Source organism: Callithrix jacchus, chromosome 5 (assembly GCF_049354715.1).
Source record: "Callithrix jacchus isolate 240 chromosome 5, calJac240_pri, whole genome shotgun sequence".
In the NCBI taxonomy this organism is placed as follows: domain Eukaryota; kingdom Metazoa; phylum Chordata; class Mammalia; order Primates; family Cebidae; genus Callithrix; species Callithrix jacchus.
The window spans coordinates 3,374,622-3,400,213 of record NC_133506.1 but is presented as its reverse complement, the minus strand read 5'-3'; the positions used below and the strand labels follow the sequence as shown (position 1 = coordinate 3,400,213).

At 43.4% G+C, this 25,592-nt stretch overlaps 1 protein-coding gene across 13 annotated transcripts in view; it reads left to right on the top strand.

The window, feature by feature from the left end:
* Positions 1-25,592, top strand: part of PHF20 (PHD finger protein 20) — a 196,886-nt gene that overhangs the window by 136,907 nt on the left and 34,387 nt on the right. For 12 of the 13 annotated variants that reach the window (XM_035302759.3, XM_054256870.2, XM_008995455.5 and 9 more), the window contains one exon: positions 9,076-9,354. The exons of the other annotated variant lie outside the window; for it this stretch is intronic. In XM_035302759.3, the coding sequence (XP_035158650.3) occupies positions 9,076-9,354 (279 nt within the window). The remainder of the gene's footprint in view (positions 1-9,075; positions 9,355-25,592) is intronic. 13 annotated transcript variants of the gene reach the window in all.

The window sequence follows — 25,592 nt, the reverse complement described above, 5'->3', positions numbered from 1 at the left end:
AGGCAATTCTCCTGCCTCAGCCTCCTGAGTAGCTGGGATTACAGGCACGCACCACCATGCCCAGCTAATTTTTTTTGTATTTTTAGTAGAGACGGGGTTTCACCATGTTGACCAGGATGGTCTTGATCTCTTGACCTCGTGATCCACCCGCCTTGGCCTCCCAAAGTGCTGGGATTACAGGCATGAGCCCCCGCGCCTGGCCCCAAGTTTTATTTTTATTTTGAGACAGAGTCTCACCCTATCAAGTAGGCTGGAGTGCAGTGGCACGATCTCAGCTTGCTGCAACCTCCACCTTCCAGGTTCAAGCAATTTTCGTGCCTCAGCCTTCTGAGTAGCTGGAAAACAGGCATGTACGAACATACCCTGCTAAGTTTTTGTATTTTTAGTAGAGTAGGGTTTCTCCATGTTGGCCAGGCTGGTCTTGAACTCCTGACCACAAGTGATCTGCCCACCTCAGCCTCTCAAAGTGCTGAGATTACATGCATGAGCCACTGTGCTTGGCCATATTTTGAGTTTTTTGCATAGTTATACCATGCATATTCTATTTCTTAATTATTTTTATTTTTATTTTTGGGACGGGGTCTCACTCTGTTGCTCAGGCTGGAGTGCAGTGGCACAATCTTGGCTCACAGCAACCTCCGCCCCCAGGTTCAAGTGATTCTCCCACCTTAGCCTTCTGAGTACCTGGGACTACAAGCATGCACCAGCATGCCTGGCTAATTTTTGTATTTTTTGATAGAGACAGGGTTTCCTTATGTTGACCAGCTGGTCTCAAACTTCTGACCGCAAGTGATCCACCCATTTTGGCCTCCCAAAGTGCTGGGATTACAGGCATGAGCCATCATGCCTGGCCCTGTTTATTTATTTGTGAGACAGGATCTGTCTCACTCTGCTGCCCAAGCTGGAGTGCAATGATGTTTCATAGCTCACTGTAGCATGGAAACTCCTCAGTTCAGTTAATCCTCCTGTCTCAGTCTCCTGAGTAGCTGAGACTACAGTTACATGCTACCACACCCAGCTAATTTTTGTATTTTTTTTGTAGAGATGGGGTCTCGCCATGTTGCTCAGGCTGGTCTTGAACTCCAGGGCTCAAGTTATCCACCCACTTTGGCCTACCAAAGTGCTGGGATTACAGGCACTAGCCATTGTGCCTGGCCTGTTTTAAAATGTAAAATATTTTTGCTGATTGCATAATTTTAATGTTCCTATTGTGTTTTTATTAATTATCACTAATTCTTCATTGTTTGATTAATAAAGTAGGGCAGTTAGATGTTAGAATTTTGCAGATTGTACCAGTGACACATGGTCCCTTGGCTAGGATTATGCATAACATTGATTGTTTTGAGCAGGTAGAGTGACAACAATGACAAATAATATTCAAGTAACTCCTTGCTGTTAATACTGGGTTTTCTTAAAAAAAAAAAAAAAAAAAAAGGAGTTTAGACTAGGTGTCAATCTACCACTGAGTTCACCTCCTGCTAGCTTCATGACCTTGGATAAAGTTATCAACTTCTCTAAGCCTCAGTTTCCTCATCTGTAAAATGGGATAATAAAAATACACCTCATAGAACTGTTATGAGAATTGAATGAGATAATACATGAAAATTACTTAGCACTGTGCCTGGCACTTTGTAAGCACTCAATCAAGACTAGTTCCTGTTACCACTATTATTATCCAAACTCATGTTCATTACTTCTAACTTCAAGTGGGCCATTAGTACTATCTGGCATACCACATTTCTCTGGTCTATTCATTCTCCTTCATGACTATTTCATACCCTTCCTTCTTTCCCTAAACTTCCAACACCTCCTCTTCCCATCATTCTCAGCTGACAGGGCCTGCTTTCACCCATCATTGGGAATAAAGAAGCAGTCAGTAGGGAATTTCCATAAGCTCCATCATACATGGCCGCTCAGCCGCATCCTGACCCATCTATTTGGCCTTCCCTATTGTTCTTACGCACTCTCCCTGCCTTTATCTAAGGTCGACATCTCCGTTTATGCTAGATCGTAGCATTACCCCAGCAATCCTCTCCTCTTTCTCTTGTAGCACCAATTTTTCCTTCTCTACTACATAATTCCCATCTGCATGCAAACGTGCTCAATTTCTCCCATTAAAAAAAAAAAAAGAAAAAAAAAAATACTGGGTTTTGTGGCCAGGTGTGGTGACTGATGCCTTGTAATCCCAGCCGAAGTGGGCAAATCACCTGAGGTCAGAAGTTCAAGACTAGCCTGGCCAATAGGGTGAAACCCCTTCTCTACTAAAAATACAAAATAATTAGTTGGGCGTGGTGGCACATGCCTGTAATCCTAGCTACTCAGGAGGCTCAGGTGGGAGAACTGCTTGAACCTGGGACGTAGAGGTTGCAGTGACCCAAGGTCACTCCGCTGCACTCCAGCCTGGGTGACAGAGTAAGACTCTATCTCAAAAAAAAACCAAAAAACAAAAAGACAACTGGGTTTATCTTTAACGGCCTCATGGAAACATAGAGGAGACTTGTGAACTCAGTATTGTTATTCCCGTTTAACAATAAGGAAACAGTCTTGGAGAGGCTAGCTCCCTTGTTCGATGTGACAGTGCACTAATGTAAGCAAGAGAAATAAAGAATGGGGCACATTCGAGGCTGGGCACAGTGACTCATGCCTGTAATCCCAGCGCTTTGGGAGGCCAAGGTGGGCAGATCACCTGCAGTGAGGAGTCTGAGACCAGCCTGGCCTAAATGACAAAACCCTGTCTGTACTAAAAATACGCAGATTAGCCGGTGTGGTGTTGGGTACCTGTAATCTCAGCTACTTGAGAGGCTGAGGCAGGAGAATCGCTTGAACCTGCGAGGCAGAGGTTGCAGTGAGCCGAAATTGCACCACTGCACTCTAGCCTTCTAGCCTGGGCAATAGAGGGAGACTTCTTCTCAAAAAAAAAAAAAAAAAAAAAAAAAATGGGCAGCAGCACATTGGCTATTTTACCATTTTAGAAAAAGGAATGAACAAAACCAACTGTTACACAAATAAAAAGGGAAGGGCTGCAGGATCCATGAAGCACTTGCAGGACAGAGTCTTTTCCTCTGAGAGACCAGGGTGAAAGCATTGTGCAAGGAGGTGGTATTTGAAGGATGAGCAAAGCTTGGCTTGGATGTAGGAACAACCTGCCAGATAGAGGGATCCACAGGGCCTAGACTGGCTGGACTGGAGGCCTTTATTGGGCATACAGACGGCTCCTTCTGGCTGTAATGTGCAAAAATTAGGATAAGGTTGTGAAGTCTGGAAAATGTAATTTTTCATATCTCTAAAAATTTAGGTTCAAAAGTAAAATCGTCCATTTGCAAACCTTCATGAGAAAGGGATGATTGCTTAAGTCTTGGTGTTTATGTGTCTTTTTTGTTGTTCTCTTTTTTTTAAAAAAGTATTTATTTATTTATTTTTTGAGACAGAGCATCACTCTGTTGCCCAGGCTGAGTGCAATGGCACGATCTCAGCTCACTGCAACCTCCGCCTACTGGGTTCAAGCGATTCTCCTACCTCGGCCTCCTGAGAAGCTGGGACTACAGGCCCTGGCCACCAAGCCCAGCTAATTTTTTTGTATTTTTAGTAGAGACAGGGTTTCACCATGTTGGTCAGGCTGGTCTCAAACTCCTGACATCAGGTAATCCATCTGCTTTAGCCTCCTGAAGTGCTGGGATCACAGGCATGAGCCACTGTGCTGGCCTTTTTTGTTGTTTTATAATTTAATATATCCTAAACATTTTCTCATCATTAAAAAGTTAGCGTAAACATTTTATTCATATATAATATTTTTCCCTTTTTTTCTTTTTCTTTTTAATGTTTTTTAAAAGATGGGGTTTCACCATGATGGCCAGGCTGGTCTTGAACTCCTGACCTCAGGTGATCCACCCATCTCAGCCTCCCAATGTGCTAGAATTACAGGCGTGAGCCGCCGCGCCCGGCCATATATAATATTTTTAATTACTTCTTTTTTTTCTTTAGAGTACTATTTCTGGAAGAACCTACTTTTTTGATTTGTATTTCTGAAATTATAGCAAATTGTGTAATTTATTAGATTTTTGTCACAGGCTATTATGCATAACTGATTCATACCCTATTTGCAGCTGTTCTCACACTGATGCTTGTGTTGATTGTTTTTTCCAGCAGTGCAGGGTAGATTATCAACTGGTTTGTAATCAAAACGGCTTGTTTATATCACAGTGAGTTATACTTCACTAATTTGAGTTCACTGAGAAATTTTACTTCCTGAGCTTCCATGGTTAAAGATTTGTAATGCTCAGATCTTCTTTGATGTTTATTCCATCAGATAAAACTACTTTGTCTTAGTGTTGCCAAATGGAAAAGAGCCTTTGGTTTGGCCAGAGTCTCTGTGATAGTGACATCTGGCAGTTCTTCCCTCCTGAGGAGTTTCCCTGCTCACCCGAGTCTCTCTGATCCTAGTACTGCCTGTCAGAGGCAGCTGGTCCACTGAGTGCCAAGCTTGCTCTCCTTTGGAGATCCAGCTGTACTTTCTGCTTAGCTATGAGGCATCAAGGATTTTGCTTTTGCAGGGGGAAGAGTTTTTGTTCTGTGAACTAAACTTGCTTTCTTTTGGAAGGTTTACTGGATTGGTAGATTATTAGTCCACTCATATCTTTCAACAGTTTGGCCATGTCTTTTTTTTTTTTTTGAAATGGAGTTTCACTCCAGTCATCCAGGCTGGAGGTCAGTGGTGCGATCTGGGCTCCTGCAACCTCTGCCTCCCTGATTCAAGCAATTCTCCTCCCTCAGCCTCCCAAGTAGCTGGGATTACAGGCGTGTACCACCACACCTAGCTAATTTTTGTATTTTTAGTAGAGACAGGTTTTTGCCATGTTGGCGAAGCTTGTCTTGCACTCCTGACTTTAAGTGATCTGCCCCACCTCGGCCTCCCAAAGTGCTGGGATTACAGGTGTGAGCCACCACTTCTGGTTGGCCATGTCTTTTTCCCTTTTCCTTTTGTTTTTAGATGGAATTTAGCTCTTGTTGCCAGGCTGCAGTGCAGTGGTGTGATCTTGCCTCATTGCAACCTCCGCTTAGCAGGTTCAAGCGATTCTCATGCTTCAGCCCACTGAGTAGCTGGGATTACAGCTGCCTGCCACCACGCCCAGCTAATTTTTTGTATTTTTAGTAGATATGGGGTTTCACCATGTTGGCCAGGCTGATCTTGAACTCTTGACCTCAGCTGATCTGCCCACCTCAGCCTCCCAAAGCGCTGAGATTACAGGTGTGACGCATCATGCCCCGCCAACATGCACTGTAATTTGTGTTTTAAAAAAATAAAACAGTGTTCAGTATTTTGGTAGAACAAGCTTGGTACTATTTTTGATTGAATAATGTGAGTACTAAGAAAGAAAATATTTAGTAAAAGGTGTCCCAAAAGGTGGAGATAGTAATCCCACTGAAATGTGAGTAGCCATACTAGGAATTCTGTGGTTGGTTTTGAATTTTATACTTTTAGGAGGATGTGGACAAAAGAGAGTGCTTATAGGGTGATATATGTCCCAACCAGGGCACATGAAGACTGATTGAAGAAAGGTTTCCTACTTGCTTGATAATTATAACAGCTGTCTCCAGCTCTGTTCCAGAAACAACATAAGCCTGCTTATGAATTTTTTTATATTTGAAATGATAATGGATTCCATGTGTTGATCACCTGCTTTGTGCCAAGTATATACATTATCTATAACCTTTTCTCCAACTCCTTGAAATAGTTGGTATTCTTCCCTTAAGAATCTGGATAGACTAGCTTGCACAGCTAATTTATGCTGCTGATAAAGGGTAGACCTGGGATTTACAGTTGTGCTGTTTGTATTATGCCATACTACCCCTGGCATGAGCATGCAGTGAGGCTGTAGGTGGTGGGCACTTTCCCTCTTCTGCTTATGAGCAGGTTAATTCCTGAAATGTAGAATGGCATTGAATAGTCATAGTAGACAATATTAATTGAGCACTTATTATGTGCCATACACCTTTCTAGGCTTTTTGCATTTAATTTATTTAATTCTCACAACTCAGCAAAGTTGTTATGATTATCATCTCCATCCTGCACCTGAGGAAACTGAAGCAAGGGGCATAGGTGGAAGAACTCGGATTTGGAATAGGCTGTCCAGCAACGCAACACACACTTAGCCCCTGCGCTGATTGCCTTATGTAGATGACCAGTGTATGTACACATGAGTACAGAGTTTTTGCTTTTGTTTTTGAGATGGAGTCTTATTCTTGTTGCTCAGGCTAGGGTGCAATGGCACCATCTTGGCTCACTGCAACCTCCACTTCCCGGGTTCAAGTGGTTCTCTTGCCTTGACATCCTGAGTACCTGGGTCTACAGGTGTGCACCACCATGTTCAGCTAATTTTTCTTTCTTCTTCTTTTTTTTTTTTTTTTTGAGACAAAGTGTTGCTTTGTCACCCAGGCTGGAGTGCAGTGGCATGATCTTGATCCACAGCAATTTCTGCCTCTTGGGTTTAAGTGATTCTTCTGCCTCAGCCTCCCAAGTAGCTGGGACTACAGGCACGCACCACCATGCCTGGCTAATTTTTATATTTTTTAGTAGTGACAAGGGTTTACCATGTTGGCCAGGCTGGTCTTGAACTCCTCATCTCAAGTGATCTGTCCACCTTAGCCTCTCAAAGTGCTGGGATTACAGGCATGAGCCCCCGTGCCTGGCTAATTTTATATTGTTAATAGAGTTGGGGTTTCGCTATGTTGGCCAGGCTGGTCTTGAACTCCTGACTGCAAATGATCTGCCTGCCTTGGCTTCCCAAAGAGCTGGAATTATAGGTGTGAGCCACTGCACATGGTTCCAGCCTTAGTCTTTTTTAACCTACAAAATGGCAAGTTTATATGATTTAACCTAATATAGGTCAAAAAAAGGATATTCTAAATAAACTATTTTTTGTTTTAGAAAAGAATTGTAGGATGTATTAAAGGTTTGTGTTTTGAACTTCTCCACTGACATACTTTTTCTGTCCAGTTATTTGTCTGAGAAGTGTGTATTCTATTTCACATTGTGTCACTTGTGCTTCTTTTTTATTTTTTTGAGATGGAGTTTAGCTGTTGTTGCCTAAGCCATAGTGCAATGGCACAATCTTGGCTCACTGCAACCTCCGCCTCCTGGGTTCAAGCGATTCTCCTGAGTAGCTGGGATTATAGGTACCTGTCACCATGCCTGGTTAATTTTTTGTATTTTTTTTTTTTTTCTGAGATGGAGTTTCGCTCTTCTTACCCAGGCTGGAATGCAATGGCGCGATCTTGGCTCACCGCAACCTCCGCCTCCTGGGTTCAGGCAATTCTCCTGCCTCAGCCTCCTGAGTAGCTGGGATTACAGGCACGCGCCACCATGCCCAGCTAATTTTTTGTATTTTTAGTAGAGACGGGGTTTCACCATGTTGACCAGGATATTCTCGATCTCTTGACCTCGTGATCACCCACCTTGGCTCCCAAAGTGCTGGGATTACAGGTGTGAGCCACAGCGCCCGGCCTAATTTTTTATATTTTTAGTAGAACCGGGTTTTCACCATGATAGCCAGGCTGGTCTTGAACTCCGGACCTCAGATGATCTGCCTCCCAGAGTGCTGGGATTACAGGCATGAGCCACCACGCCTGGTCAACTCTTTCTTCTCTAACCTGCAACTAACTGATCTGGAGTCTTTTATATCTCTTATTATAGGTAAGAAGTGATTTTAAGGGATTCTGCTTTGGGATGTGTGTTTGTAGGTTTTTGTTTGTTTAAATTGGCTATGTAACAGCATCCATCAGACCACCAAACATAATTTTGAAATGTAGAGTATGATTTAGATTAAATTTAAGAATTTTTAAATTCCTTCTGATAATGGGATGACACTTGAAAAAATAGTCATACTCATTAATGGTTTAATAGGCTACCTGCTTCCAGTGGAAATTGTGTGATTGTGTTTAGGAAAAATTTGATTCACTCAAGAAAGGTTCATTCATTCCACATTGAATTTCTAATTAAAAGAAAAAAAAAGATCCATTTAATATATTCTGGGGTAACCAAGTCTGTAGAGTAGGAGCAACTTATGGTGATTGTTTTTGTTGGTGGGAAGACATTCTAAAGTGAGTCCTCAGTAAACTGCATTTAACAGACAAGAAGTTCTTGTGGGCCGAATGTGGTGGCTCATGCCTGTAATCCCAGCACTTTGGGAGGCCAAGGTGGACGGATCACCTGAGGTTGGGAGTTCAACACCAGCCTGGCCAACATGGTGAAACCCCGTCTCTACTAAAAATACAAAAATTAGCTGGGCGTGTTGGTGGGCATCTGTAATCCTAGCTACTCGGGAGGCTGAGGCAGGAGAATTGATTGGACCTGGGAGGTGGATCTTGCTGTGTCAGCCAGGCTGGAGTGCAGTGGTGTGATCTCAGCTCACTGAAACCTTTGCCTCCCAGGTTCGAACTGTTCTCGTGCCTCAGCCTCCTACGTAGCTGGGATCACAGGCCTGTGCCACTATGTCTGGCTAATTTCTGTATTTTTAATAGAGACGGGGTTTCATCATATTGGCCAGGCTGCTCGAACTCCTGACCTCAAGTGATCCACCTGCCTCGGCCTCCAAAGTACTGGGATTACAGGTGTGAGGCACCAGGCTTGGCTCATTTTTTTGTACTTTTAATAAAGATGGGGTTTCATCATGTTGACCAGGCTGGTCATGAACTCCTGACCTCGGGGGATCTACCTCGGCCTCCCAAAGTGCTGGGATTACAAGTGTGAGCCACAGTGCCTGGCCTGAGATCCTTGATATTTTTTTTTTTTTTTTAGGATTTTTCCTTAAAGTATGTGAAACCCTGAAAACTTGTACGGCTATTTAAAATAAACATGTTGATCTCTTCTTCCTGAAGATGAATCACAGTTGAGTCTTATTTGACCTGAAGTTGTTTTCATTCTTTCTAAACAATAATTTTAGGAGGTAACGGCAGCATGATGTCTCAGACTACATATGCATGCTAGTCTTTCACCTTCGGTTGTCATGTGTTAATGCATGTTTTGTAATAACTAGGATAAATATAAGGGATCCTTGCTTTTGTTTTTATTTTTTTCAGTAACAAATACTTTTAAGAAAACAGATGATTTTGTGTCATCTAATGCGCCAGCTGTCGACCTAGACCACAAATTTAGATGCAAGGTTGTGGACTGTTTAAAATTTTTCCGCAAAGCCAAACTGTTGCACTATCACATGAAATACTTCCATGGAATGGAGAAGTCACTGGAGCCAGAGGAGAGCCCGGGAAAGAGGCATGTCCAAAGCAGGGGCCCTTCAGCTTCAGACAAGCCCAGCCAAGAGACACTGACCAGGAAGCGGGTCTCTGCCAGTTCCCCAAGTAAGTATCTTCATTCTGCATTGTGCATGGATGGCTTTGTTACCTGGTCACAGTGCTTGTGTTTTCTGACACACGAAGCAGGCACTAGGTTTGTTTGTTTCAGTTGAATCCCACAAGTTTGAACCAATTAAGTGATCCTCAGATCGGATCATGGAGCTGTGGCCTTCCTGTAGGAAGCAGGAACACCTAACTCTGAGAGTTACCTTGAGAAAGTTTCTTAGCCTCTGAAGGCCTTGGTCCTTCCAGTATGAGTGGACAGTCAAGCAAAGGGACCTCCTCCAGAAGCCAGCAGGAGAACTCATGCTCAGAGCAGCATGGGTGCCATCGTCCCACTCTCCCGAACCTGTACCTTTTCCTTGCCAGCTGTACAAAAGAGCACGACAACCAAAAGGTGATATGTGATTCTGCTGCCGGGTCCGCGTGTGAATTCTGTTTCATCTTAATTGTCACTGAAGATATTTATAATAGCACGGTTTGCTTTGCATAGAAACCATAATGGTAGTAGTAGGGATTACCATAAAATCTCATTTTATAACTTATTACAGAGAGCTTATTTTCTATAGCTTATAAAAATTGAAAAATTACATGTTCACAGGGGAATTTCAGAAGAATTAATGGATTTCCAATAAATTCTACAATCTTCCCAGCTTGTTACCTGCAATTGTAATATCACTACCTACTTCTTAGCTTATAGATTTTCTATTAAAACACCTAGGTATTAAATGGTGTATAGAACTCCTTTTTTAAAAAAATTTATGTTTATTTTTATTTCCTCCTGTGTGGAATATAGAACTCTTAAGACATCTGACAGTGTTCTTAGTAGAGTATCCAATCAGTTTACAGGACAGTGGGGCAGAGCCATGGAGACTAAGGTGAGGTCAGTCTTCATTTTTGCTGTCAAGATTTTGTATGTGCTGTATTATCCATTAGAAAAATAACATGAGGCCCAGTGCGGTGGCTCATGCTTATAATTCTAGCACTTTGGGAGGCTGAGGCAGGTGGATCACCTGAAGTCAGGAGTTCGAGACCAGCCCAGCCAACATGGTGAAACCCTATCGCTACTAAAAATACAGAAATTAGCTGGGTATAGTGGTACATGCCTATAATCCCAGCTACTTGGGGGGCTGAGGCAGGAGGATTGCTTGAACCTGGGAGGTGGAGGTTGCAGTGAGACGAGATCGCGCCATTGCGCTTCAGCGTGAGTGACAAGAGTGAAACTCTGTCTCCAAAAAAAGAAAAAAATATATATAATGTGAGCCATATATGTAATTTAAAATTTTCTAGCAGCTATATATTCAAAATGTTAAAGGAAATAGGGGAAATTACTTGTAATAATATATTTTAATTTAGTGTATTCAGAATACACTCATTTTAGCAAGTAATCAATATAAAAATTACTACTGAGCTATTTTATATTATTTTTCTTCTTTTTATTTTATTTTATTTATTTATTTTTTAAAGACGGGGTTTCACCATGTTGGCCAGGCTGCTCTCGGACTCCCAATCTCAGGTGATCCACCCATCTTGGCCTCCCAAAGTGCTGGGATTACAGGCACGAGCCACTGCGCCTGGCCTTCTTCTTTTTTTTTTTTTTAAGTGGAGAGCAAGTCTTGCTATGTTCAGGTCTTGAACTCCTAGGCTGAAGCTACCCATTGTCCTCTGCCTTCCTAAGTGTTAGGATTATAAGCATGAGCCACCATATCTCGCTAATACCCTTTTTCTTATACTGTCTTTAAAATCCAGTGTGTTCTTCATTGCCCTTATGTGAAGAAAAAAATAAAATAAAATCCAGTGTGTAGGCTGGGCGTGGTGACTCACACCTGTAATCTCAGCACTTTGGGAAGCTGAGGCAGGTGGATCACAAGGTCAGGAGATCAAGACCATCCTGGCTAACACGGTGAAACTCTGTCTCTACTAAAAATACAAAAAATTAGCTGGATATGGTGGCATGTGCCTGTAGTCCCTGCTACTCAGGAGGCTGAGGCAGGAGAGTCACTTGAACCTGGGAGGCGGAGGTTGCAATGAGCTGAGATGGTGCCACTGCACTCCAGCCTGGGTGACAGAGTGAAACTCTGTCTCAAAGAAAAAAAAAAAAAAATCCAGTGTATATTTTATTCTTAATGAACATCTCATTTCAGACTAGCCACATTTCACGTGCCCAGTAGATACATGTGGCTAGGGGCAACTGAATTTATTGGACCATGTAACTCTTTTATTCCCAGCTATAGGCAGTCAGTCCGGCTGTGCACTTGGTGAGACTAAGCGCTGAGCTAAAAGGAGCTGCCTGAGGAAGACCAGCTAGCCAGTGGCCACCCAGGAAGACTACCTATGTGGGCTCTAGGGCAGGACACCACCTTAATGACTTTACTAGAGTCCTGCTCAGGTGCCCACCAGGTTATAGATATTTCTCAGAGTAGGCTTGTGTGAACCAGACTGTGGTAGACTGATGCCCAAGGCCATTTTCAGTCCTATTTTATTTAATTTTAATTTTAATTTTGAGACACGGTCTTGCTCTGTCACCCAGACTGGAGGGCAGCTATTTCTTTCAAACAAAGCTCACAGCTATCAAAACTTTTCTCTTTCAGCTCAAAACTTCTTTTCTCTGCAAAGGGAAAGTAGCTTATTGAGCATGAGATCAGAGCACTGGAGTTAGAATTGCCTCAGGCTGAAATAGATCAACAACTACTTATGCCAGGCTCTTTTCTGGGTCCTATTCTACCTGATGCTAGTGATTCTGGTTCTTCCTGGCAGAAAGGAGAAAGGACTTGTTCAGTTCTCAGGCTAGGGCTTCCTTTTGCCTGGGTAGTACTTGGTTCATTCAGCGCCAAACACTGATTCCTTAGGGATATAAGAAGTGTCTTTTACTGACCAATCCTGCTGGCTTGGGTTGGCCATTTTTGTCTTCGAGGTGAGTTTAGATCTGTCTTGTTGATTACATGATGAATTCTGGGGGCAGCCTTATTTCCGAGGCCTTGAAAGACCTGTCATTGAGCTCCTGCCATGTACTGCTTACAGTAGTTACCTGAACCAGGTCTCACCTGGACCAATGACCAACCTAGCTGCATAGGAGTCACTGGGTGACATATTAAAAATACAGATTTCCGGGTTCTGCTTTCCTGACGTTTCAGTTCAGAGGCTCTAAGTTTTGAATCTATAATTTTTTCCTTCCCCTCTACCAAATGTAAAAATGACATATGATTACTATAAGGTTAGTACAAATGAATACTAAGGCAAAAGTAGATCCCTCTCACATTGAATCTTCTACTCCCCTTACATATAATTTTTTTTTTTTTAGATGGCGTCTCACTCTGTCACCCAGGTTGGAGCGCAGTGGCATGATGTTGGCTCACTGCAACCTCCACCTCCTGGGTTCAAGCTATTCTCCTGCCTCAGCCTCCTGAGTAGCTGGGATTACAGGCACCCACCACCATGCCCAGCTAATTTTTGTATTTTTAGTAGAGACAGGATTTCACCAGGTCGGTTAGGCTGGTCTCAAACTCCTGACCTCATGGTCTGCCCCCCTCAGCCTCCCAAAGTGCTGGGATTACAGGCGTGGGCCACCACACCTGGCCTTTTTTTTTGTTTTTAAACATAGAAACGGGATCTCTTTTTTTGAGACATGGTCTTGCTCTGTCACCCATGCTGGAGTGGAGTGGCGCAGTTGCAGCTCACTGTAACCTCGAACTTCCAGGCTCAAGCGATCCTTCCACCTCAGCCTCCTGAGTAGCTGGAACTACAGGTGTGCACCACCACACCCGGCTAATTTTTACTTATTTTTTTTTTTAGAGACAAGGTCTCACTATGTGCCCAGGTTGATCTTGAACTCCTGGACTCAAGCAGTCCTCTCGCCTTGGACTCCCAAAATGCTGGGATTATAGGTGTGAGCCACCAGGCCCGGCCAAGACTCAATCTCACTTTGTTGCCCAGGCTGGTCTCAACTCCTGTCTTCAAGCAGTCCTCTAGTCTCGGCTTCCCAAAGTACTGAGATTACAGGTGTAAGCCACTGTGCCTAGCCACATTTCAACTTCTGATGGATGATATTAATTGCTCTTTAGGAAGCTTATCCCAAGCAGGACGCAGTGGCTGATGCCTGTAATCCTAGAATGTTGGGAGTCTGAGGCAGGCAGATCACTTGAGTACAGAAGTTCAAGACCAGCCTGGCCAACATGGTGAAATCCTGTCTTTACTAAAACTACAAAAATTAGCAGGGCGTGGTGGCACATACCTGTGATCCTAGCTACGTGGGAGGTTGAGGCATGAGAATAGTTCAAACCTGGGAGGCATAGGTTGCAGCGAGCTGAGATCATGCCACCACACTCTATCCTACGTGATAGAGCGAGATCCTTTCTCAAGAAACAAAACAAACAGTAGCTTGTCCCAGTTTGTGGTGTCCTGCCAATAGGCTCTCAATATTAACACCTTTTTTTTTTTGAGACAGCATCTTGCTGTGTTGTCCAGGCTGGTCTCAAATTCCTGGGCTCAAATGATCCTCTCACCCCAGCTTCTTGAGTAGCTGGGATTACAGGTGTGTACCACCATGCCTGGCTAATCACATTGTATCTCATTTTCTTTATTTATTTATAGCTCAGTCTTCATTTCTTGATGTCACATTTTAAATTATTGCCAATCTGATAGGTGAAAATACTGATTTTAGTATCTTATTTTATTTTTTTTCTGAGACAGCGTCTCACTCCATCACGCAGGCTGGAGTGCAGTAGTGCAATCTTGCCTCACTGCAACCTCTGCCTCCCAGGTTTAAGCAATTCTCCACCTTGGTCTCCTGAGTAGCTGGGATTACAGGCACAGGCCACCATGCCTGGCTAATATTTTGTATTTCTGGTAGAGATAGGGTTTCACCATCTTGGCCAGGCTGGTCTTGAACTCCTAACCTCATGATCCACCTGCCTCGGCCTCCCAAAGTGCTGGGATTACAGGCGTGAAGCCACCACTTCTGGCCTGCCTTTTCTTTTTTCCCCCCCTGATACTTTCCCAAATATGTGCATATATAAGTAATACATAGTATTGTGAGTGTTTTTCATATTTATATTGATGAATATTAGAGAGTATTTTGTGTGTTTTAAAAATATGCGTAAGTGGTATCATATCATCTTGCAACTTGCTGCTTTAGTTGAGTTTTGTGTTTGAGCTATTGTGTGAATATGCCATGGTTTCTTTCGTACTCAAAGTCATTGACATTTCCAGTTTTTTACCATTAGAGATGATACTTCAGGGAATTCCTTTGTACATGTCCCCTGTGACTGAACATTTTTAAAGAGTATTTACCTAGAAGAGCAATTGCCAGATGGAAGGGTTTTTGTTACATACCAGATGCCTTTGAAAATGGTGGTTGCGGTTTATACTCCTATCACCTTGGTGATTTCACTACATCCTCACTAACTTTTGGTATTAGCTGACATAAATTTCTGCAACTGTGTGAATTTGAAGTGGTTATTTCCTTGTTTTTCTTGTTAAGAAACATATTTTCAGCTGGGCATGGTGGCTCAAGCCTGTAATCCCAGCACTTTGGGAGGCCAAGGTGGGCAGATCATGAGGTCAAGGGATCGAGACCATCCTGGCCAACATGGTGAAACCCCATCTCTACTAAAAATACAAAAAATAGCCAGGCGTGGTGGCACGTGCCTGTGGTCCCAGCTACTTGGGAGGCCGAGGCAGAAGAATTGCTAGAACCCAGGAAGCGGAGGTTGTAGTGAGCCAAGATTGCGCCACTGCACTCCATCCTGGCATCAGAGCAAGACTTGGTCTTTAAAAAAAGAAAAAGAAAAAGAAAAAAAAGAAACATTTGTTTTGTACTTTTAGATTAGAGTCAGAATTGTTACAAAGCTCTCCTCCTCCTTTTGGTCCCCCACTTGGTCTCCATTTTGAGACATAGCCACGGAGAGGAAGCCCTGACTTGTAAGCATCTGTCTGGGCTGAAGATCAATTCTGTCTGAGTCCTCTGTTCTGTGATTGTTCTGGCCCCTTGGTTACTCTGGTCTCCTAAACCTGAATTGAGCCAGCACTGGCTCACACTCCTTCCCCTTTCAGTGCTATGCTGGAAGAAGGAAGGAGCAGTGTAGGGGAACCTTAAGGTCTGAATATGATGCCAGGCTCTGCCACTAACAGCTCTCTGATATGGATTAGATCCCTCATCTTTCATCTGTAAAATGGAGGTAATGCTGCTTGGTTTACAGAAGTGCTGGAAAGGTCCTTATGTCAGACGTTTAAATTCTTTAGAAATGTAGAGATATGTTCAAAGCAATACTCTTCATAAGAGCCCTAAATTACAAATAGCCCAAGTGTTTTTCCACAGTATATAAGTAAATTGTGGTATCTTGATACATACTACACAGCAGTGAGAATGAACTACATCTCACTGTGTGGGTGCATCTCATAAATATGAGCCAAATAAGCCAGTATAAACACATACAGATTATATGATTCTGCTTATATAAAGTTCAGAAATGAATAAGAACGTATCTATGGTATTTGAGATCAAGAAAATAGTTACCTTTTGGGGGAGGGGTTTAGGACTGGAAGCTGGGTAGGAGGGAGATTTCTAGGGCTTCAGAAATGTTCTGTTTCCTGATCTCCATGGTGGTTATATAGGTGTGTTCATTTTGCAAAAAAGTATTGATTTATGTGTTTATTAGTTTGTGCTTTTCTGTGTATGTTTTATGCCTCAATAAAAAGCATGCTTAGGCAGGCATGGTGGCTCACATCTGTAATCCCAGCACTTTGAGAGGCCAAGGCAGGTGGATCATTTGAGGTCAGGAGCTTGGCCAACATGGTGAGACTCCATCTCTACTAAAAAATGCAAAAAAAATTAGGTGGGTGTGGATTACCACCTGCCTCAGCCTCCTGAGTAGCTAGGATTACAGGTGCACCTAATCCTAGAAGAATCGCTTGAACCTAGGAATCAGAGGTTACAGTGAGCCAAGATTGCACCACTGCTCTCTAGCCTGGGTGACAGAGTGAGACTCCATCTCAAAAAAAAAAAAAAAAAAAGCATGCTTAAAACATATACTTGGAAATGATAAAAATGCAGTAAGAATGTAAGAAACTACAGAGAGCTACCAAGATAAAAGATTGGGCTTTGTACTTGAAATAATGAATTTAATTGAGAGCTTTTTAATGTTTGTTTCCTTTTATCCACTTACCCCCAAACTAATCTTCTCCTTTTCAATCCCACAGCACTAATCCAGGTTTCCTTCTTGCCCTGGTTGTGGTGGTCATTTCTTAATCGGTTTTCCTCCCATCATTCTTTACTCACTGTGGTTCATCCATCATTTTGCCATCAGATTGATCTTTGAAAGTACAAACCTGATTATATCACTCTCTTGCTAAATAATATGTAAGGACAAGATGATGCTTCTGGCCGGGCGCAGTGGCTCACACCTGTAATCCTAGCACTTTGGAAGGCCGAGGTGGGTGGATCACCTGAGGTCAGGAGTTCAAGACCAGCCTGGCCATCATGGTGAAACCCCATCTTTTTTAAAAAAAAAAAAAAGATGATGCTTCTGTAAAGCATAAGTTTTATAGCTGGGTACATGAGTTGTGAATCCCATCTGTTCCTTCAGTCACTGCTGGACTCTCTTCAGGTCTCCAGACCTCACTCTCTCTGAGTGTAAACCTGAGTTCTTGTGATTAGTTTCTGAGCTCATCTTTTTAATGAGCCTGTTTCAAGGCCTGGTGTGAGGAAGTGGGTTTCCTTCTTCCCGTTGCTTTCTATGATTTCATCCTTCTCATTCAGCGATGTGTGGCTGAGGTGGGTGCATTTGTGTGAGCTCTCTAGCTGGATTCTGAGTACTGTTGGGGAGAGTTATGTTGAGTCATCTGGAGTCACTGCAGTATCCTATGGGCTCTGCAGGGCTTTGGAAACAACCAGCACTTAAGGACTGGAGATTGTGTTGAGTAAATGGAGATCATTGAGGTGTCAGGAGTCAGTAGAAATAGCAGGCTCTGGATATCATAATGCAGTGACATCTGGGCAGAATGAGGGTGCCACACTGGAAGTAGAGTGCAGTCTACCCCAGACAGCACAGAGCCACCAGAACCAGGTTGTTCCAAAGGCTGAGGCTTGACAGGCAGGAGGCCATAGAGGGACCCAGGGAAGTCCTGCTTGCCTGACCACCATAGTGTGTGCTCTCTGTGCGAGGACATAGTGCCTCTCTCTGTTCATAGTGATTGTCTTAGGAGGGACTTTGCCCAGCATAATGCACCTGACTATAGAGCAGGTATTCCTGGCCAGATGCTGATCCACCACCTGGCTTTGGGATTCCTGGTTGACTACTTGCATGTCTTGGTCCATGCTGAGTAACATGTGTTGGCTCTGGAGTTAGCTCACCTGACTTTGAATACAGGCTCTACCACCTGCTTGCTCCAGGACGTTGGGCAGCGAACTTTGCTAAACTTCAATTTTCCCATCTGTGAAGCAGACATAATAGTACTACGTACCTCATAACTTTGTTACACTAAATGACCCAAGGGGAAGTGCTTAGTAAAATGTCTGGCCTGTAGTAAACTCTGAATACATACTCTCTCTTTATCCCAGTGAAAGCATTTGCCCAGGCAGTCAGAGATCTGAGTTCTGAACTCAGCCAACTACTGAGGAGCTACAAAACCAATAGACAACACATTGTCATTTTGATATAATGAAGAAGCCTGATTGATTGATTTTCTTTTCTTTTTTGCTTTTTTTTTTTTAAGTGATTGATTTTCTACTTTTCACTCTTGGATCTCATGCATTATGCTGACGTGGGATTTTATTCTCTCAATACAGAAGGATCCTTTTCAATGGGATTTGGAAATTTGGAGAATTGGAATTTTTGTTTACCAGTTTTCAAAAACAAGGCCTGCTGCATACTCACTAGACTAGTAGTGGTGAACAATTATAAAATGCTTTAAGAGAAGCAAGAGTCTTTTAAATCCTTGTGCTTTAACTTGTTGCCAAAAGGGTTTTTAAATCCTTTCTTTTAATTTGTTTAAAGTGGTCCTTTATAAAACTGATCAATTTGACAGCAGAGTGTGCCACACAGATCACTCACCCACTGTCTGATCATTTCTGTACCCTCTCAGTGAAAGCAGGATTTGTGCAGCCACAAAAGAATGTACCCCCATCCACATGTCAGGTGGACACAGCCTCCTAGACAACTTGGTGATTACCCAAATGTTTCTCACATGCCTCATTGCTCATATGTTTAGCAGTTACCAGGCCAAAGGAGCTAGACCATACATCTTGCTGTGAACTAGACGGAAAATTGAAACCAGCCCTGACTATGCCACTAATCAGCAAGAGCCTCGGTATCATCATCTGTGGATGGGGCTCAGTAGACATGTTCAGCCTTCATCACGTAGCTGGCTGTCAGTGAGAGTGAACATAGCAGTGTATGCCGAAGATTCCATAGTGTGGCCGCCTCATTCTGCCCCAGCTCTCCAGAAGGCACCTCTGTTCCAGGCATCTCCCCTTACCTTTCTCCCACCAAAGCCTTGCCCCAGTTTGTCAGGGTTTTACTGGATACTTTACTAATTTGATAAGCAAAAATTTGAAAGAATAGAACCAACCTAACAGTATCCTGGTTTCACCTCAGGCTTCTGAGAAAGCCCTTATCTCTAGGGTAGAATTTCAGACAGTGTGGGGAGTTCAGCTGGGGAGATGTTTCAGAGTGAGACTGATAACAGGCAGCCTGTGTTTTATAGGCAGTGTGAACTTGACATTCTGCTTAAGTGAAAAACAGAGTATTATAGGATTTGTGCTGTGTGGTGATAATAACTAAAAAAGCACCCCCTTTATGCTGAATGCTCTAATTTTTTAATTTTTTGAGACAGAATCTCACTCTGTCACCCAGCCTGGAGTGCAATGGTATGGTCTTGGCTCACTGCAACCCCTGCCTTTGGGGTTCAGGTAATTCTTGTGCCTCATCCTCCCAAGTAGCTGGGATTACAGGCATGCACAACCATACCCAGCTAATTTTTGTGTTTTTAGTACAGATGGAGTTTTGCCATGTTGTCCAGGCTGGTCTTGAACTCCTGGCTTCAAGTGATCCAGCACTTGGGTTCTAATGGATTTCTTTGATGGAGAGTCCTGGGGCTTCCAGCAGAACCATTGGGACTAGAAAGTACCCTGTAGAGGTTTTTTGGTTTTGGACTCCTCAATGTCTAGGCCAGTAAGGTTGAGCAGAAGTAGTAGTTCTGGTCTGAGCCCATAGACTGATCATAGTAGCAACCTGCCATTGTTCCTTTTGTGATCTCAGGCAGGTCTCTTAACAGATCTGATCTCCTAATTCCTAAAGTAATGATGTAGAACTAGGTATGCATGAGACCAGGCCCTTTCATGTGGGGAGAGAAGCTCATAAACAACATGAGAAGGCAAAGCTCTGTGTTAGGAACATGTAAAGTGCTGTGGGAACACAGATTCAGATTTTGCTTGTAGGTTAGGAGCTGGACTGCTGAAAGGAGAAGGTGACATTTGAGTTAGGCCTTGCTGTGAATTGAATTGTGTCCTGCCTTCCCCCTAAAATTCATGTGTTGAAGTCCTAACCCCCAGTGTGATGGTATTTGGTAATCATTAAGTTTAGATGATGTCATGAGGATGGGGCCTTCATGATGGGATTAGTGGCATTATAGGAAGAGACCAGAGAGCTCCCCAGTCCCCCATGTGAGAACATAGCAAGAAGATGGTCATCTGCAAGCTGGGAAGAGGGTCTTCACTGGGAACCAAATAGCCTGGCACCTTGATCTTGTACTTCCCAACCTCCAGAACTGTGAGAAAGAAATACCTGTTGCTAGGGCCGGGCATGGTGGCTCACACCTGTAATCCAAGCACTTTGGAGTCCAAGGTGGGTGGATCACCTGAGGTCGGGAGTTCAAGACAGCCTGACCAACATAGTGAAACCCCATCTTTTTTTTTTTACTTTAAACCACCCAGTCTGTAATGTTTTGTTACAACATCCTGGGCAGACTAATCCATACCTTAAAGAGTGAGGCTAGATAGGAGCTGGACCAGAAGCTGGGGAAGAGGAAAGGCATCCCTGTGGCAGGAATAGGCAGAGCAAGGGTTCAGAGGCATCAAGGGGAATAAACCAATCATCTGTCCCTAAGGTGCCCCTTCTGATAATCCTGTCACCCCCATGGTTCTTCTGCTCTCAACCAGGCCCTTCGTTGCAAAGTGAATTTAGAAGGTCAGTTTAGATTTGCTTTTCCAAGTGAGGTTTCTCAATATGCTAGAGTCACTTAATACATTCTCTTCCAGGAGCCAGCTTGGGCTTAGGTTTCTTTCTATATAGGTGAGTTCAGTCCTGAATAGAGGTTTGGCCCAGAAAGAATTTTCTAGTGTCAAAGGGGGCCTCTCCTGTGCTTATTATTTCTTATTCCTACATTGCTAGATTCGTTTGGGTCATGTTCTCTTCCTGGGTGAGCTTTAGGCTAAAGTGAGCCTTAGGGCACAGGAGTGGGTACCTCTCTGTTGCCATCTGTACCTTTTCTCATGGGACTACACTGGCTTTATGGCAGAAACATGTTCTCCTCCCTTTAAAGCAAAGGATTATGAGGTTAATTAGAATATGGATTATGGTGCCATAACAGAGAGAACAACATAGCTGGTTGAAATCAGAGAGGTTTATTTCCCTCTCAGGATGACAACTGCAAATTACCCATGGTGGCTCTGCTCAGGCTCTGAATGTGCCTGGGCCCTGCTTTCTCCCCATTGTTTCACCAGGCCCCAGGTGCTCCTCTTCTTTGGCGTCCAAAATGGCTCCCTGCCTTGCCTATCTTTCAGCTGCTGGGAAGGAAAAGTACTCTCCTTTCTTTTAAGGGCACAACCCAGAAGTGCCGCATGTCACTTCTCGTATCCCATAGGCAGAATATCTGCCACCCCTCTCTCAAGGGAACCTGGAACATGAACTCTTCCTATGAAAGAAGTGGAGAAATAACATTGGGAGGGCATTGCAGCCTCTACCACATGTGCTAAGAAAAATTCAGGGCTTGAGGAGGGAGGGGTTATTGGAGGGCCATCCTGGGTTGGTTTCTGGGTGGGACCCATAGTAGGGGACTGATGGGAGCTGAGACTGGGGAGGTAGACGTGGCGAAGTGACGGTGGCAGGCCCTGAGTACCACTTCTCTGATAGGCAGAGAGAATCCCTCCAAGCTTAAATCTGCTTCTGTTCTGCCCTTGAGCTGCCACCCCGTTGTGCATATCAGAACATGCTCTGGTCACTGCTTGTCCCAGCCTCATGGCCGAGCTCTGTAGTGTACAAGCAGTTATCCCATAGGTGGTGGTGATGTTATTCTTTTCCCTTTTGGAAGCGACAGTCTGATAATGGTTGTACCTCTGCTCTCATAGGATGATTGGATGGAATACTCAAGAGTCAGCTGCATGGAGGAGCAAGAGGGGCTTTGGTATTTCTCCTGATGGACACCTGCAGCCTGGGGAGAGGACAAGTGGCCATCCTGGAGAAAAGCCTCACCCCGCTTAGGCAACAAGCTGCTCTGTGATCCAGAGCACTGGCAGGAAGTCACTCTTTGTCCAACCCAGTCAGGGCAGCCGGGTGGAAGCTCCACAGCCGGAAGCTCCACATGCTCTGTGGGTCATGGAACAAATGGTAATGTGTCCGGAGAGAGAGCTGATAGTAGACCAGTGACCAGCACTGCTTTCCAGGGAAAGAGTTTTGCAAGCAAGATAATAACAGCTGACATTTGAGTACTTCATGTGTTGGGTGCTGTACCAAGTTCATTACTTGTATTGCCTTATTTAGTCATCAGAGCAAACCCTGTGAGTTGAGTGCTGTTATGCCTAATTTATGCTATTATTCCACTCTGGTCTCAGAGTATAGTTGATATGATTTCAGTGACTTGAATTTATTGATACTTGGTTTATGGCCAAGCATGTGGCAAATTTTAGATTATTTGCCATTTGCAGATGGGTGGAATGTATAGTTTGTGATTGCTGGATGGAGTACTCTGTAGATATCTATTAGATCCAATGGGTCAAGTGTAAAATTTAAGTCCAGTATTTCTTTGTTTTTTGCCTCGATGATCTTTCTAATGCTGTCAGTGGGGTGTTGGAGGCCCCCACTAATATGTGGCTAAGTCTTTTTTTTTGGCTAAGTCTTTTTTTTAGGTTAGAAGTACTTGTTTTAGGAATTGGGATACTCTAATGTTAGCATAATGCCAACATATGTTGGCATTATGTCTAATTTATAATTTGATGTCTATAATGTCTAATTTATAGATTGGAAACTAAGATATAGATTAGATGGATTAACTCGAACCATTATTTACAGTTCTAGCAGGTGGTGGAGCCATGATTTGAATCTGTTGTGAAGCCCTTACTCTCATCTTGAGGCTCTGCTGTCTTTTATGATTCCTGGGAAGGGTGCCCTGTCCCAGGCCCTGGAGTGGGAAATAGGAGTGCCTCCCTGCAGGAGACGTCCTGTGCCCATGGCAGTCTGAGGGTTTCTGCCTATTGTTGCCTTGTCTACTGCTGTTCCTCAAAGACTCACCTGGCTTAGCTCAGTCCTTTCTGGGCATTTCTCTGTGTCTTCTCTGGGGTCTTCAAGTTCTGCCACTGGAGTTTACAAATGACCACCATCTTTAGCCAGATAACCAGGTATGGGCTAGCATTGGGCGGTTTTTCCTTTACATCTCGCCCTGTCTCAAGGATTTAGGATCTAGATTATGTTGTTGCTTCAGCCAGTTGTGCCCCTGAGGGTGAATTCTGTTAGCATTTCACTAAGGTGAGGGGTATAATTACTTTCGTTGGAGGTCACTAAAACCTGAATTTACAAATAAAAAACTGGATCAGGCAGAAGTTTGTGTGGGGGGATGTGGGTGAAGGTATATCAGGTAATATCCCTCCTTTGCTGAGATCCTTCCAGTGGCTCCCTAAGTCACTCATAGTAAAACCCAGCTTCCTCACTGGGCCCTTCATCATGATCTGCTTTTAGCCTCCATCTGCTTCTCTCCCTCACTCAACCTAATTCTAATTTCAGTTTCATTGGAGCCATACAGATCTCCTTGCTATTTCTTGATTTCAAATTCTAGTTGTTCATTGCTGGTATATAGAAAGGCAATAGACTTATATATTAACCTGGTGTCTTGTAACCTTGCCGTAAGTGCTGTTTGGCAGTTTTTGTTTTGGTCAATTCTTTGGGATTTTCTACGCAGACAGTCAGATCATCTGTAAACAAAGATAATGTTATTTGTTCCTTTTCAATCTGTAGAGCTTTTATTTCCTTTTCTGGCTTACTGCATTCGCTAGGATTTCCAGTAAAATGTTGAATAGGAGTAGTGAGAGCAGCACCTTGCTTTGTTCCTGATCTTAAAGGGAAAGCATCCAATTTCTTACCATTAAGTATGAAGTTAGCTGTAAAGAAGTTCTTCATCCATTTGCGAAAATGCCCTCCTATTCATAGTTTGCAGCCCCATCAGCCCTTTAGGTTGGTGCAAAAGTAATTTTGGTTTTGCTGTGCCTTTCTGTGGCAAAAACAGCAATTACTTTTGTACCAACTGAATAGAATGTAGCTCTGTGAGGAACAAGGGGGTGTTGCTATCTGCCTTGTTCATTGCCATGTCCTTCCTCCCCAGAATGTGCCTGGGACATAGTATCTGTATGAATATTTGTTGACTAGAATTGAAACCATGGCTAATAATACGGTGGTAGCCAAGAAACTGTGTAAAAATGAGTTTTGTTTTTATGTTTGGGGAAGACTCTGTTCCCAGGATCAATGAAAAGTAAAAGTTATTCATAGCTTTTTTGAAATTTAGAAGATATCTGACCATGTTTTACTAATCTGCTTTCTTTGGGTCTTGTTTCTTGGTTTTTACAAATTGGTCTAAGTTCTCTCCTAGCTTTCATGTTTGCTGACTTTCTTCCCTAGTTGCAGGATACTTTAACAGTGAAGGAGCTCAAATACCCTTAAGTCCTATGTTCTCTAGACAGTAGATCAACTCTGCCTATAGAGTCCAGGCTTGCCAGCCAGTAGGCACAGCCCACCATTCCTTTCTGATGGTTCCTGAGTGCTCATTTGGGAGAGGGGCCTGGGTTGCAGTGCAGACATTGGTGCTGGAGAGTCAGACCAGTTAGCTTTTAAATAGCTATATGATGTCAGGTGGGGGATTTCACCTCTCTAAGCTTCAGTTTCCCTGCCGGTAAAATGGGAATGATATACACCCAAGTTGTTGTAAGGATTAAATGAGGTATTTGTGGTTTCCTTGCACACAAGTGCTTAGTTAAAATGGAATCTGATTGCCTACCCTGCCCACACCTGCTTTGTGGATATCTTGCTTCCATATCAGAATAACTTGGAAAGCGTTTTTAAAATCCTGATGTCCTTGAAAACATTATACTAAATGAAGGAAACCAGACACAAAGGGTCACCTATTGTATGGTTCCATATTTATGAAATAACCAGAATAGATAAACCCATGGTGTCAGATGCAGGTTGGTTGTTGCCAGGGGCTGAAGGGAGGGGAGATACTGTTTAATGGTAAAGGGTTTTACTTTGGAGTGATGGAAATGTTGTTAGAACTGTATCAAAGTGGTTGTACAACATTATGAATGTACTAAATGCAACTGAATTGTCTTTTTTCTTTACAGCTTTATCGAGGCTTAATTGTACAATGTGCAGCACATATTTAAATGGTATAATTGGTGAGATTTGACATATGTTTATACCCAACTGTCACCACAATTAAGAGAGCAAACATTTTTCATTCCCTTCCAAACTTTCCTCGTGCCCCTTTTCAGTTTTTCCTTGCCACCTCTCCCCTGCCCCTGAACTCCAGGCAACCACTATTCTGCTTACTGTTACTTAAAGGTTTGTTTTCTTTTTTTTTGCCAATCAGTTTGAGCTCATGAGGTTGCTCAGGTTAGCCTTGAACTGATGACCTCGCCTTCGTGAGCGCCATGACCTCCGGCGGGAGCCACTTTGGACCCCTGTTTTCTTTTTTTTTCCCCCAAGACGGAGTTTTACTGTATTGCCTAGGCTGGAGTGAAGTGGCACAATCTCAGCTCACTGCAGCCTCTGCCTCCTGGGCTCAAGTGATTCTCCTGACTCAGCCTCCTGAGTAGCTGGGATTATAGGCATAAGCCACCATACCCAGCTAATTTTTGTATTTTTAGTAGAGATGGGATTTCACCATGTTCTTCAGGCTGGTCTTTAATTCCTGACCTCAGGTGGTCTGCCTACCTCTATCTCCCAAAGTGCTGGGATTACAGGTGTGAACCAACATGCCCAGCTGAT